The 16,127-nt window shown below is 36.7% G+C and overlaps 1 protein-coding gene across 1 annotated transcript; it reads right to left on the reverse strand.

The window, feature by feature from the left end:
* Positions 1 to 232: 232 nt before the first annotated feature.
* On the reverse strand, positions 233 to 4,265 carry LOC111612527 (intraflagellar transport protein 122 homolog). The gene is made up of 2 exons (XM_023353760.1): positions 392 to 4,265; positions 233 to 322 (listed from the first exon to the last, which is right to left on the reverse strand). Exon 1 carries the CDS (start codon positions 4,175 to 4,177, stop codon positions 590 to 592), a length of 3,588 nt encoding a protein of 1,195 aa, XP_023209528.1. The 5' UTR covers positions 4,178 to 4,265; the 3' UTR covers positions 233 to 322; positions 392 to 589.
* Positions 4,266 to 16,127: the final 11,862 nt, after the last annotated feature.

The raw sequence follows: 16,127 nt of genomic DNA on the forward strand, positions 1-16,127 counted from the left end.
GTTTTACAAGCGAAACATCTGCATACAGAATACTGAACAATGAAATTTTTAATTATATCAATAATACAAATATACCCTAAATATAGTGTATCACGTATCTTGCTACTGTCGCTGACGGTGACCTGTTTTATGATATAAAGTGTTCTTTTCGTGTTTAAACCCAATATTTACATTTAGTTTTATTTTAATATCCCGCCTGTAAAATATTTAAAAAAACGACACTTACCATTTTATAGGAGAGTTTGTCTCGCTGTCAATTCGTTGCATTGCCTAATTTTATTAGATATTTATTGAAATGTAGGTTTAATAACGTTTCATGTCCCTAAAAACAGAAAAAAATTGGTAATTAGTTGAAACACTATCTAAAGAAATTAATAATAAGACCCGTCACCCATTATCGATTCTTTTCGGAGACAGACAATGTGATGTGCCGATATGCAATTCTATACACAGAAATGAAACCTGAGTAAACAGGAATGATGTTTAATATCATATAAATTTTAAAACAACAGTGAAATGTAACAAAATATACAAAAATATGTGTTGTACACTAGCTGTGCGTGCATAAATAAATAATTTTTTGTACGATCTAACTGATGTCGACATTTTGCATTTCTTCCGGATTGAACCGACAGAACGGACAGTGACCTTTCTGTAACACCTGCAACTCGTAATCGTCTGTGTGAAAGAGTTTCTTGCACGATTCGCACTGAGTGATCTGCACGTCAGGCATCAGATTACGAAAATACTGGTAGTGACGGGGTAGCGGCCACTTGCAGACTATCACGTCAGTGCGATTCATGCTCTGGAGCACGCTGCGACTGACGATCACTGGGACAAAGTCTAATCCTCCTTCTTCGAAGCTCATTAGGCGGGCAGTAAACGGATCTGCTTCGGAGTCATTTTCCAGATTGTCATCAAAACGCAGTGCCTGGTAACTTCCTGCATCCACTCCGGTAAAATTTTGTGGCTGCTCAAATGAAGATTGTGGTTCCATTTCTAATAATCTCATGGCTTCTTCATCAGAAATTCCCTCTTCCAAAATGAATTCCACTAGAGGGAGAATGTCGAAAGAGACAAACGAATGGACAAATGGTTGTTTACAGTTAATGCAACAATTTCCTTGATTATTGAGAAGTGGATTTGTGGTAGAGCAACGATAACACAGAGGTAGGAGATCTTCGGCATCGCTGAAAGGTTTCGATCTTATCTTCACTGCACCGAGGTCGATAATTTCTTGGAATCTCGCAGGAATGTGCAGAGATTGCAATTTGTCGTACGCGTGGCGTGCCAATTTATAAGCGCCAAGAGTCCGACTCTGTTTTGCCAGAGCATATAAAATTGCAACTCTTGAAACATCCGGTAAACTGTCTCCAATCATTTGATGCAACAAATATCGAGCCATGTTGAAGAGTGCTTCCGAGAAAAACGAGGTGAACGGCTCTTCAATAAATCTGTGAATGTTGTGGTAAGCATAGTATATTTCTGCTCTTTTCTGATACTTGTCAAATTTATTTAACATTATTTTAGTTTGCGTTTCATCTTCTCCAGCAATATCCAAACACTGAATAGAAAGTAGCCAATAGTAATATCCAGCATCATTAAATCTACTTTCATTCACCGCATTATGTGTTAATTCTTCCAACACTCTAAGTGCTTCGTCTTGTCTTCCGGCTTTGTGAAATGCCTTTTGAGCTTCAACAAACCGATCGTTTTCTGCTAGCCAATTAGCATAAGGTACATAAACTTCCTCTTTAAATTCCGTATGTTGTTCAGCCAGGACAAAAGCTTCTTCCCACTGATGTGCCTCCACGTAAAGTTTTATCAGAGCGTGTACGTCGTGCATCTTACGGTAAATTTCTGCAGCATACTGGTACTGTTTGTGTTTCCTCAAAGATTCAGCAATGGTGGCCAATGCCATTTGATCTGCTTTATCCAGGTGTCTTCCGATATCCATCAGCATGTCCACCCATCCATGTTCGCCAATTATTTCTATGGCTTTCATAGTTTCTCCGGCCGACAGATACATCTCAGCCGCCGCTTTAGGTTCATTAATATTACGAGCCCAGTCGGCCTTCTTTTTTATTAATATCTTCTTATCTTGAACATCATCTGAAGAGAGAAATTCCTGAGCTAAATCAAATTTTCTCAAGTCCGTATACATTGTCATAGCTTTACTTTCGTTACCGGACTTTTTATATAGCTTAGCTGCATCTGCAAACTTTCCCTGAGCTGCATAAATATCACCAAGAAACACATCATTTGATTCATTCTTTTTCTTTCTCTCTTCTATGCTACCGATTAATTGCAAGTAAAGTAAATCTCGCACACGAATAAATGCTTGCTTTGCGACAGAAACATTTAAATTCTCTAAAGAACCGTGAGCTAATGCTTTCCAATCATTTTCTGTTACTCCTAAACATGCCACTTTATAAGCTTCGTTAAACATTTTCTTCTCTAGATACTGATACATTGGCGTCGACTGAGGAACTTCGATACTCGACATGTTATTATAGTGCAGACAAAAGATTTTAGAGCCACAAAAACCAACGACAAATCCCTGAAGTTTCTGCTGATGAGTAGGGAAATTTCCGGCTTTGATATTCAAATAACCCGCACCCGAGAAACATAACATGTCCTCGTTTTGGCTATTCCAAGCAACACTATTTGCATTTGGTTCTTGAAAAAGTAATTCTTTCGTATTAATGTCAAACACTAAACACGTCCCCATGTCATCTACGATGGCCAACTTACGTCGAGCCGCACTGAGATCCAGGCACCGAATGGCAGAAGGTATCTTCAAAATAGGCAACGGAAAAGGGTTATCGACAAATATTTTCACCACTTGACCGTTTTTCAAACCTACCAACAGTCCCTCGCGACCGGTGGGTCCTCCCGTCACTTTAATGTATCTTATCGACGATTCCATCACCCAATCTCTTTCTTTAACGCCTTGGAAAGACATACACTGCAACCTTTTCTCTCTACACAGAACAATATGATTGGCACAGACCACCAATAAGGTACATTCGACTTTCTGATTAATCTTTTCTTTCACGCGATAATGCATATCGTTTGCATCACCTTTCGTCAATTCGTAAATGATAATTCGTTCCGGCAACTGCACTGCCAGTCTGTGTTTAAATATAGCAAGTTTCTTGATAAAGTCTCGGCACTTTATTCTAACCTTCTCTTCCGTTATCAGGTGTTGGATGATGACGTCCGTCATGTTCTCTCTATAAGCATAACGTTCTTTATACAAGCTGTGGACGGTAGAAAATCCAACGTCATAGTAAGAAATGGTCCCGTCCTGACTACCTACGGCAACGTGTTGCGAATCCGGCCTGGCGCTGCAACACCAAACCCAAGAACTCTGTTCGGCCACCGTTCCGACCATAATACCTTCTCTCGTATACAGGACGGACTGCTTGTTGGAACCGCCGACGAGAATGTAATCGCCGTTCGAAAAATAACCGACGCACATGGGATCGAACCCCAAGGAGCGCTCCTTCCCTATTAATTTCCCCGCAGAGTTATAGAAGGAGAGCATCTGGCCCCAGTCGACGACAGCCAGGACATCGGCGTTGTCCTCCCGGGACGGATTCCAGCACACGCCCCAAACCGGAGAGAGTTTGCCGCCAGGTCTCTCCGTCTTGATCTTCTCGTCTCCGTTCCTGCTCCGGATGCTGACGTAGCCGTTGACAAGACCGAGCGCCAGGTGATGCCCGTCGTTGGTCCAACTGCAGCAGGTGATGCGGCTACTGACCCGGTGCTTGGTGACGGACTTCTGCTCCGGAGACCACAACCCGAAATCCGAGCAGGCGCAGCTGGTGAGCTGATGCGACACGGGATTGTAGGCCAGGCACTGGATGGCATCGTGATGGGAATACTTTAATATGCCTTCGAGCTTGGAAGTCCAGATAATGACTTGTTTATCTGCCGATCCGGAAGCGAATCTCTTGCCATCTTTCGAGTAACAAACGGCATAAACTACGTCTTTGTGGCCTTTCAGGGCCTGCACCAGCGATCCGTCGTTAGTGTCGTATACTAAGACACGGTAGCCAGCGGCTACGATTAATTGCGATCCGTCAGGTCTGAAGGCGAGATCGTATATGCACTGTTCTCCATTCTTATCTCGGTCCTGTAGTTTCTCTACCCAAAGCGAAACGGACCTCATGACACACTCCAAACGACCGAGCGATCGTTCAAAAACAAACACGCGTAACGCCCCCTTTCGGTATCGATCGACATTTAAAGCCACCCGAAAAAAAAAATATATATATATTTATTTATTTATTTACTATTTTAAATTAATATTCTAAATTGTAATATTTTAAAATATTTAAGATTCAGTCACAAATTATATAAAGTTCTGAGCATGTTTTAATGTAAATTGTCGTTCGCATCAAAAGGATTATTTCTAAAGTTTCCTGCGCCCCCTTTCGGTGTCGATCGGCGACGACTAAAATAATTATAATTTAAATTAATAATTTTATTATAAAATTATTTAAATTATCTTGTTCTGAGTCATTCAATGTTAATCATTTATAATTATATATTAACGTATAACAGCGAATTGAATCTCTAATGCTGATTAAATGATAAACCAACGGATATGTCGGGCCCGTCCCTCACCATCCGGCAGCCTCATTGTGGGCCTGGCCGAACCCATTATGGGCTTGCAAAAAGAGGCCCTCTTAGTGATCACAGGGCGGAAAAAGTTAAAAAAAATCAATAAGAGCAAGAAGTTGTTTATGATTTTGTTACATATTCTAGTTAAATAATTTTCTGTATATTTACAGCAAAGCGTCACTCCCATGGGGCAGTAACCTGCTGCCCCAGGAGAATCGTGTTGAAATCTAGATGCAAGCTTTCATGAAGAATTTTACATGGATATGTAGCATCCTCTCTCTTACAATCCCGGTGTCGCCATTAAAGGCGCTACTTAATTCACAATCAAGGGATCTGAGATCGAATCAGGGTTAAAAAAAATTATTTCAGAACACAAAACAATTAGTTATACTGACTAATGATGCAGTATAACAATTAAATGCAAATTATAATACCGAAATGGCAATAAAGAGTCTGTATAACAATACCTCGTGTGTTAACAATGGATGCGTTTACTTTTAACTCTGATCTCGTCCCTAGCGCGCTCAGCCTGTATACTTTTTGTTAGCTACCAATGAGCACGGCGTTTACTTTTCGCACCGTGACGTCATTGCTAGCATTCCTAGCGCGCTCGGCGTGCTCGGAGAATTTACAACGAGCTTGGAGTTTGTTCAAAGATGGCGGCGTCCATTACTGTGTATACTTTTACGAGCGTGCTAGTATGACGTCAGGCTGCGCTAGGTGTCAGCTCGGCGAGCTTGGAAGCTAGCAAAAAGTAAACGCACCCAATGGCTTCTATTCGAGTTTAAACCAATGCTCAAAAATCGAAATCAGAGAGCCACCAACACTAATTGCAGGTTTACATCTGACTAACGTGGAGTCCTCACAAGTCTAATACCAAAATAGTGCTAGTTTCCTATAGAAATTCCTATGAAAAGGTATTCTCCTTGGCATACCACCCAATGTTACGTTGGCTTAGCCTATTAATCCTACAATCCTTCACAAATTACGGTTGATAGGCTCAATTTGACTAACAAGCCCTGCAATACGAACTATGTTTTCGCGGATAAATTGCAATTAAAACAAAACAAAGATATAATACTAAATCGAACCAGAAACAAGGCACAGGCTAGGAATGCCACCTTTTCTAAAAGGTGGCATTCCTAGCCTGTGCCTTGTTTCTGGTTCGATTTAGTATTATATCTTTGTTTTGTTTTAATTGCAATTTATCCGCGAAAACATAGTTCGTATTGCAGGGCTTGTTAGTCAAATTGAGCCTATCAACCGTAATTTGTGAAGGATTGTAGGATTAATAGGCTAAGCCAACGTAACATTGGGTGGTATGCCAAGGAGAATACCTTTTCATAGGAATTTCTATAGGAAACTAGCACTATTTTGGTATTAGACTTGTGAGGACTCCACGTTAGTCAGATGTAAACCTGCAATTAGTGTTGGTGGCTCTCTGATTTCGATTTTTGAGCATTGGTTTAAACTCGAATAGAAGCCATTGGGTGCGTTTACTTTTTGCTAGCTTCCAAGCTCGCCGAGCTGACACCTAGCGCAGCCTGACGTCATACTAGCACGCTCGTAAAAGTATACACAGTAATGGACGCCGCCATCTTTGAACAAACTCCAAGCTCGTTGTAAATTCTCCGAGCACGCCGAGCGCGCTAGGAATGCTAGCAATGACGTCACGGTGCGAAAAGTAAACGCCGTGCTCATTGGTAGCTAACAAAAAGTATACAGGCTGAGCGCGCTAGGGGCGAGATCAGAGTTAAAAGTAAACGCATCCATTGTTAACACACGAGGTATTGTTATACAGACTCTTTATTGCCATTTCGGTATTATAATTTGCATTTAATTGTTATACTGCATCATTAGTCAGTATAACTAATTGTTTTGTGTTCTGAAATAATTTTTTTAACCCTGATTCGATCTCAGATCCCTTGATTGTGAATTAAGTAGCGCCTTTAATGGCGACACCGGGATTGTAAGAGAGAGGATGCTACATATCCATGTAAAATTCTTCATGAAAGCTTGCATCTAGATTTCAACACGATTCTCCTGGGGCAGCAGGTTACTGCCCCATGGGAGTGACGCTTTGCTGTAAATATACAGAAAATTATTTAACTAGAATATGTAACAAAATCATAAACAACTTCTTGCTCTTATTGATTTTTNTTTTCCCTTTACAAAGAAAATCCCGAGTTTTATACTGTTCTAAAACAGAAAAAGGATTTCAGACCTTGTCATTACACTAATTATAAATTATTATATAAATTTCACGTATAAATAATCAGGGCTTTTTTTTTCTATAATCTTTAATGGAAAGATGCGTTTTAGAAACTTTTACCATCCGTTTCCCACAAAAGTTAAAAACGGGAGAATATTGAATATTAACTAACTGTCAACAAGTCCTTTCCCCCTCGCATTGACCCATGAAAATAATGAAAATATGTTAAAACAATCAATTGTAAAGTGTGAGAAAGTTGACACCCCTTTTAGTTCTTCGCCCGAGTTAACTCAGGCAGGTTACATAGAGTTACATAAAACTCGGTCCTTTCGGCCCCCCAAAAAAATTTTTGTTTTTTTTTTTTAATTTTTGGAATGTTTTTTAAGTCTTCTAATTTTTTCCCATGCGAAAACATTTTATCGTGATTTTAATCTACCTTTAATGACGCACGATTAACGCTTAATTGATTTTTAATGAGATTTTTTTATCAAATTTAATTCATTGTTCTAAAGTTGTAGTGCATGGATTTTCCTTCGGTAAAGTTATTTAAAGCTAGTTTCTGATGTCAAAAACAACCTCCAATAGTTTTTTAATTTTTTAATTAATAGATTTTATTATATATACGTTTAATTAAGTCAGGGGGGTTGGAAATCGCAATTAAAATTTGAATTTTTTAAAATTATTTAAAAATATACGGCCAGCTAGTATTCACCCTACTATAAACCCTTTGCCTCCCGAGACTTCTATGAGAATGTCCCGGGAAATCAACTCCAGTTGTGTTCAAGGTCATCCAGCTGTGTAAACAATGACTCATCGGTGTCAAATTTCGCAGAAAGGCGAGACAAAGGAAAATAAAGTTTGAAGCTTTTTCTTCAAAATTAACTCATTTCTTTCGTTTTTTTTCAGTTTTAAGTATTTTTTATGTTTAATTACATTAATATCAAAAATTGCTGGGAACTAAAGGTGTTAACTTAGTCCATGGGGAAATCTAAAAACAATTGGAGGATATACTAACCCTTTCAATCGACTTTGTTTAACTTTCATCGTCCAGCTATGACACCTTTGATGTGTCATCGCTGCCAAACAAACAATCACCTGACCAAATTCCCACACCAAATGGGGATATAATGGCTAGAAACCCATTCATCAGGAGTGATTGTTCTACAAGGAGCTAACTTTTTACTTTTGTCATCTCCAACACGAGCAAGTTCCTATGGATTTATCTCTAACTTTATGAAGGGAGTAAGTGTCATCCCAAGCATCTCCCTGGATAATTAGTGTACCGTAAACTGGGGTTACTTTGCACCTCTCTGATCAAATGACTGTTATGAATCATTTTGCATTGTGTTAGTTAGGTAAATATGATGTTATTTTCTTGAAATTTACCAATATTTTCACTCCCAGGTCAAGAGTTTAAAAATACTCCCACTTTTTTCTTGTACTAAAGTTACCCTTTAAGTAGGACAAAGGGGTAACTTTAGGACAAAATGTTTTCACTTTTTTTTAACAGTATAAAAATAGGATTGTCACAACATTAGACTGTCACCAATCTTTATTTATCAAAAATAGTCCCCTGCATTAAGCAGGGTCTTACTGTGTATATATATATATAGGCTATATATATATTATATACATATCAATCATATTAGTGGTGAAAAAAATTAAACCAAATTGTATATAATGTTCAGGATAGATAATTTACTAGTTCTTTTACACAATAAATATCCTGGCGACTTATCTTTTTGGGTGGCTTGCATTACATCTACTGTATCATATTAGTGGTGAAAAAAATTAAGCCAAATTGTACATAATGTTCAGGATAGATAATTTACTGGTTCTTCCACACAATAAATATCCTGGCAACTTATCTTTTTGGGTGGCTTGCACTACATCTACTGTATAGTCCAAGATGTTGTCCTTATTTGGCCATTTCCAGTTACAACCCACTTTTCTCCATAGCCCTTGAGTATCTAACCCTTTTCTGTTTCAATATCAGTCCAGAATAAAGAACACCTTCATAATTTATTAAAACAAACATTCCCTCAGATAAATGTTTTAACTCATGTTGTAATCTATCATCAATTGATTGTAGAAGAGTGAAAAAATGCTTGTTTTAATTTCCTCAAGTACTCAAATCATACTATCATCAGATTCCACATAAGGAACCATTTCCAAGTTCATGTCACTTTAAGTGTCCTCATCTAATGTATCCTTCTTCCTTAAAGCTCACTGGGTGATTTTGCAACAGTCCCAAAGTTGCCCCTTATGTGTTAGATTTTTCAATAAAGTATTTTTTATAACCAAATAATTATTTTTAAATATTATAAAACANGTGTCAGCTCGGCGAGCTTGGAAGCTAGCAAAAAGTAAACGCACCCAATGGCTTCTATTCGAGTTTAAACCAATGCTCAAAAATCGAAATCAGAGAGCCACCAACACTAATTGCAGGTTTACATCTGACTAACGTGGAGTCCTCACAAGTCTAATACCAAAATAGTGCTAGTTTCCTATAGAAATTCCTATGAAAAGGTATTCTCCTTGGCATACCACCCAATGTTACGTTGGCTTAGCCTATTAATCCTACAATCCTTCACAAATTACGGTTGATAGGCTCAATTTGACTAACAAGCCCTGCAATACGAACTATGTTTTCGCGGATAAATTGCAATTAAAACAAAACAAAGATATAATACTAAATCGAACCAGAAACAAGGCACAGGCTAGGAATGCCACCTTTTAGAAAAGGTGGCATTCCTAGCCTGTGCCTTTTAAATTTTTTATCACAGATTTTCTTGTGGTTTGTTGTGAGTTTGTTCACTCATTCTTGCATATCATTCTTGTCTTCCAGTAACACAGAAACCGTTACGCTACCCTTCTAACATTTTAATTTAAACTGATTTGGTTTAAAGGGGCTAGTAACGCAACACACGAGCAATCTGCCTCCTGGGGTAAACCGGGTCATATTTAGATTTGGACACGTGAAGAAAACTCACGTGACCAGCTCGTTGGTCAGGTGCAAACCCGAGACTAGTGTTCGATAGTGTTATCTGCTCGGCCACTAGTGTGCTGTGCCCACAAAGTGCAAAAATAAGTTGACAGAGTAGAGTTTTTCAAGTTTTCTTCGTGTCTAACACAAAGAAATAGAGACCTGTTTCCCGTGAAAAGTATTTAGGTGTTAATTTAAACACGTGAAAAAATTCCGGAAACTGCACGTGGCCAGTTTGTTGAGATTTGTTGCAAGTCGCGCCTGCCTAGTATACAGTGCTTTTATGTACATGGTTACTGTCTGTACATAGCAACCTGTCTGTACATAGCAACCCGACACAAGGGCGATGCCTCCCAGGAACATCTATGGGAAAGTAACACCTACTTAGTGTTAGACGCGCGAAGAAACTCCAGAAAACTCCACTGCTAGTCCTTGGTTTTAAGTACGAACCCACAGCCAGTGAAAGGTTCAATAATTTTATCCATTCGACCACTCGGTTAATTCCATTGTAATATATACACAAAAATAGAAGAGGATGCGGGTTATACCCGAGCATTGATATGCTCCTTGTTCCTGAATGTCTGTTCGATGTACGAAGCTGCTTTATGGATGTCCATTTTTCCTGGTTTGTTATTATTGGGCATGGCATTACGTAAAAGATTCCTGGTGTTATCAGAACAACTCAGATTGGCTGACGTCAACTGGCCTAGGGACAAGATCAAAGCGTTAATTGCCAAGCATGTGGAACTTTGCAGTTTCATACAGCAAATTAATAATAAATGGAATGAATATTTATTGGTTTTATATGGAATTATCATATGCCTGGTTGCCATTCTCATCTACAACATGATCTTTCCAAATTTCGATTCTCACTTGTATGTGCTGGTATGTCTGCAGTATTCTGCAGTATTCTAGGTCTCTCTGTTCTGTTGCTTTCTCAAAAGTAGCCGAAACGGTAAGAAAATTAAGTTCTTGAGTACTTACAAACCCATGACAAATACTAGTTTTCAGTAGTTTTATCAACTTGGCCACGGGTGGTCACCTGAAATTACTGTGTTGCTCTCGTTACTGTGGCACGTTATTAAATGATGTTTCATTGTAAGGCATGCTGAGAATGGGCAGCCATGTCAAATTTAATGTTGGATAACATCAACATAAATGGTGTTTTTGCAGTGGACAATATATATGTTTCCATATCATGTTACACTGAAAGTACAGCACAACTGACTGTACACACTTTGCCATTGAGGTGTGCCATAATGGGTTTGCCACTTGCCATATTGGATTCTGTCATTATGAGAATAGACTTAAAGGTTTAAAATTACCATAGGTAGTGTAGAATAAAAACATTTTATAAGAAATTGTGTAGAAATATTATGTATAAAGTAAATTAAAAATTCTTTCTAGGTTTACAATACCTTTTACTCTGTTTTCAACATGCTGCTACAAATGCGTGACATTTGGCTGGGAACGAAATTGCAAGTCTTCAACTGAAGAAATATTTCATTTTAATATTATTACTGAAAATGTTCTTCAAGAAAACTATTCTCACTAATTAATACAAATTGTTTTCAATAATATAACTACAAAAAACTGTAAAATTTCATGAAATTTTTCACCATTTCTCACAGCGTTATTGGAAAGACAAAATGATTGACAACACTTCCTTTGTATCGCACACTTGGCCCATCAACGGCTGAGTGACTGAAACTACTAAATGCTACTAATTGGTCCCTGGTTTGCACCTGACAAATGGCTGTGTAGTGCCGAACATGCTTCTTGACTTAATTTGATAAACATTTCATGTAAATTATAATTTAGAAAAGACTTTTATACAGGATAGGGTTTAAACATTCCGTCCTGTACAAAAGATTTTTCTAATGTTGTGAAATAATGCAAACAGGCAGGAGTAATAAAACTGTATTATCCCATAATTGGATGGTGACATCTTGCACAATACAGTCACCTAGACAGAGAAAAACCTGCCCCACTAACAATTTGGCACAAGTTACTACTATATTACTGTTAATATTTCATGCAGCACCTTTCATGTAGAAATTTTGCAAATGCAAATGTTTAATCAAAGCATTCCATATTCCATACCTGATATGTTGCATTATGTATGTTAATGTGAAAAGTTTATAAGTGTAAATTATATATCAACCCGAAAGAATATGCAATGAGAAGGCATAAAATTTCAAAATTCTGTAAACACATGAAGAAGGAACTTAGCATGATTACCATAACTGAAGCAGTACCTTCCTGGAACAAGTGCCATATATCTGCTGTGTGTTTTGTTCAGGGCTGTGGAGTTGCGTAAAAATCTACAGACTCCAACTCCGACTCTGGCTAAAACACCAAAACTCCACGACTCCGACTCCGAATCCACAGCCCTGGTTTTAAAACAACAGAAACAAGAAATTATGCAAACAATTTATGTAAAAATAATCAGAAATTACCTATGATTAATTAGTATTTCAGCATTTTCATGTATATGTATCAAAAATGGAACCATTAAATATATTCTACTTGTGATGCTTTGTGGAACTATTTCCGTGCACAGCTTTAATTTTCACTGTGAACATTTCTCAGTTTGCAGTTGTAAATTTCTATGCATATAGGAAATCCCCGATCGAGGTAAATAACATTACAAACTGAAATATTTGTAAATAATAAACATACGAAGTATAGGCAGCAGTGATGACAAGACGGTTGAGATTGAGCTAACACCAAATACAGGAAAAACAGCCTATTCGATGGGCTGTTTCCTTCTGTATTTGTTGCTAGTTTGACTCTAGGTCAGTCCAAACTATTCCTATGTATCCTCTCATTCCTTACTTTCTATCCTTCTGCATTGAGGGTTTAAACAATTCTATAGTGGGAATGAAAACAAAGTTCTCTTAGTGTTCATGACAGAAATAGTTAAATTAATTGTATGTGTAGGGTGTTGTGTGCATTTATAATCTGCGCATGATTATTATTTTTAGATAGATCTACATTCTATATTTTCAAGCTTTAACATGTTTAGAATTGCAGAGATATATAAAACATTTCAACGAAGACACTAGAAAATACTGCAGTGCCACAGTATTTAACAAGTGGAGAGATGAAAAAGAAGGAATGAAAGAAGACACCACTGGAGTTATCATGTATAATCCCTTTTGGAGGAAAAGAGAAAAGGAGAAATATGCTAAAAGAGTGCAATAAGAAGAGCATGTAAAGAATTTAAATAAATGAAAAGCAGATGCATACCTATCAGTAAACAATGTCAAAGTCAAAAACTGAACTCCTTTGTTAAGTTTTTCTGGTGAAGAGACCTACTTAAGATCACTACTACTGCTAGAATTACAACATTCAATGCAAAAACTTAAAGGCAACTCTGAAAGTGCATTTCATTCCACAATCCTCTTACATATTAAGACGTAATAAATTCTATCATACAGATTAGCACACGAGACAGGCCACTTCGTTATTTGTAGCCGAATTAAAAAAGCTATCATGATATTGTTAATTTATTATAATATCATAGCTGAAAGACAATTTCCTGTGGATCAATGGTATAATTTAAAAGATTTTTAGTACTTCATAGAATCTCCTCTTGTCTAGCGATATGTGCAGCAATACGATTCAGCAAGTATCTACTGCTACTTCTTTTCCGAACAGCCGGTAAGACACACTACTCAAAATTAAACAATAAAACTGAGGTTTAAAATCGCGTAATCACTTAAAATCTTCAGAATTTCTATCATTTGTAGACTGGTTGGTAACTCAGTGGAGGTGCACCAATTCTGTAATCAGGAAGATGATGTTTTGACAGGATAATAAAACAATAAAATTGACCAACTTCAAGTAAAAGGTCAAAGTCGAAAGCAATTAAGAAATGTTATCTAATAATAATTATTTAAAAACATAATATTTTCTGTATATTTATGTATATACAGTACATTTGGTCCATTTCTACAAAATATTTGCATACTGAGTATGGTATTATTGTAGTGATTTGTTTGAAGTCTGGAAAATGACCAAGCAATTTGTATGTAGAGTTTCTGAAAAAAACTATACAATTTTACCTAAAATAATGAATTCCTCTTCCCCCGAGTGTGGTCTTGCCGAAGAACTGTATCAGGAGGTTGCCTGTATCTGTGTTATATATATATACGTGCTGCTAAATTTATATTTATATGTTCTATTATTTATTGTATGTGTTTGGCTTCAAGGAATGCTAAAGTTAAAATTCAAAAAGAATGTTAAAAGATAAAGTTTAAAAATAAAATGTGAAGAAAACAAGAACTTCGAATGCCATGATGGATAAGGGAATTTGAATGCTGTGAGGTTAAAGAAGAGAATTCGTTCTTTCGGAGGATTAAATAAAAAATGTGTCGAATTCGTCTTGTTTAAAGATTTTTGTTAAAAAAGAGACCAGTAGCAATATTGTATTCGCTAAAACAACTATAGAATTGTTTACAATTAATAAATAAGCACCAAAGAAATTTAATCTTAAGAAAATGCAATAAAATTACATTCAAAATACATCATGAATTAAGTGTTCTAATACAGTAATACCTCGACTTACGCAAACCCGGAGTTACGCGATTTTCAAATCTCGTCGATTCCTCCTTTGTTTGAGCGCCATGCAACTCTCGATTACTCACTCCCCTCACACTATTGTTTGGCTTACATGTTCGAACTTGTCACGCGGAATCGACACATAGCTACAATTTATTTTGTGTTATTTATTTCTGTGTTTGTTATATCTACGGAGACTCGAGAGACTCTATGTGGTGATTTCTTGTAACAAGAAACGAATCAAAAGACGAGATAAGATTAACGGAAACATTTATTAGCTTACATACATCCGACTTGGATTTTACACAAATTGCAAAATTATACCCCGACTTACGCGGTTATCGCTTGGTCCCACCTATCGCATAAGTCCGGGGTATCACTGTATTTCCAAATATGATATGCATGGTTTTCCTCCAAGTTAGTTAAAGACAGAGAAGTGTTTTTAAATGTTAATCAAGTTTGTTTTTCCAGTGACATATGCAAATCTTCTTGTTATTGTAAAAATACTGCATTTATTCTATGCACACATTGCAGAAATGTTTATTGCATCACACGCTTCTATGACAATTATCATCCATAAAGTTTTGTTCTCAAAAAGCAAACAATTTACATAATAACAAACTGGTCTTGAATAATAATTTGAACTGAAGAGCTTTAAGAATTGCTTGTATCTCGATAATGAAAGCAGTTTTGACTGAATTGCGCAGTCGATAAAAGATTTAAGTTGTAGAAGCGTAGAAGCTGTCGTTAAAATGACACCATTCTGGGCATATTTCCAACCTATGTTATAATTTGTATTACTGTATTATGGGTTTCCTTTAAAAACTGCACTGTTCATCATACTTTAATAAATTATTCTTGCTGAAAGTCTGGTTAAAATTTGAGTTATTTATCAATTCAAACTATTTCTTTACAAATTCTGTAAACAAAAAATTGCATGCGCTATTACTCTTTTCTGAAGCCATAAATTTAATGCGCAACTTAAATGACTGTTAATAATACAGGGTCTTCCAAAAATGAATGTTATATTTTAAATCACTGTGATTATGTTAATTATTTCCTCTTACTAATAACGATAGATTGCGCTTCGCACCAATTAAAGGTTTTATGAGCAGCGTTTTGTATAATTATTACCTCTGTCGTGAAATTATTTCCTGATGATATTTGAAGGGACAATGAAAGCAGATACTTTTACAGTTCATCCAATGAAAATTTCATTTTTATTAAACGTTTAATTATTACCTGAAAGCAATTTAATATATTTCAAAACAGAAAACTTTGCAAGTTTCATATCTTTTCATTACAATCCCTCAAAATGTCCACCTCGTGTCATACAACACACACTCAGTCAATAATCAATTTATTTTCAGATTCACTGCTACGTATATATTGTTACATCTCCCGAAGCAGCCATAATTCAATGTTGCAGTTCCTGCAAATTCTGTAAAATGATGGTATGTAGACAGTGTCTTTTGCATAAACCCACAATAAGAAATTTTAAGGTGTCAGATCTAAGGACATGGGTAGCCAGCAAAATAACGAATTGTCATTGAGCCAGTGGCATTCAATCAATCATATAGTGACAGTAAACATAAATAGGTTTGAATGCACGTAATCAATGAAACTTTTAGTTTTCTCAAAGTATGCTGTTACATACTATTGGTTACTAGAATGAAACTGCATGGCAGAAAGACTTACAAATACTAGTCACAATGCAATAAAACACATGTA

The sequence above is a fragment of the Centruroides sculpturatus genome, unplaced genomic scaffold (assembly GCF_000671375.1).
Source record: "Centruroides sculpturatus isolate CEXI.00-Female unplaced genomic scaffold, Cexi_2.0 scaffold1553, whole genome shotgun sequence".
In the NCBI taxonomy this organism is placed as follows: domain Eukaryota; kingdom Metazoa; phylum Arthropoda; class Arachnida; order Scorpiones; family Buthidae; genus Centruroides; species Centruroides sculpturatus.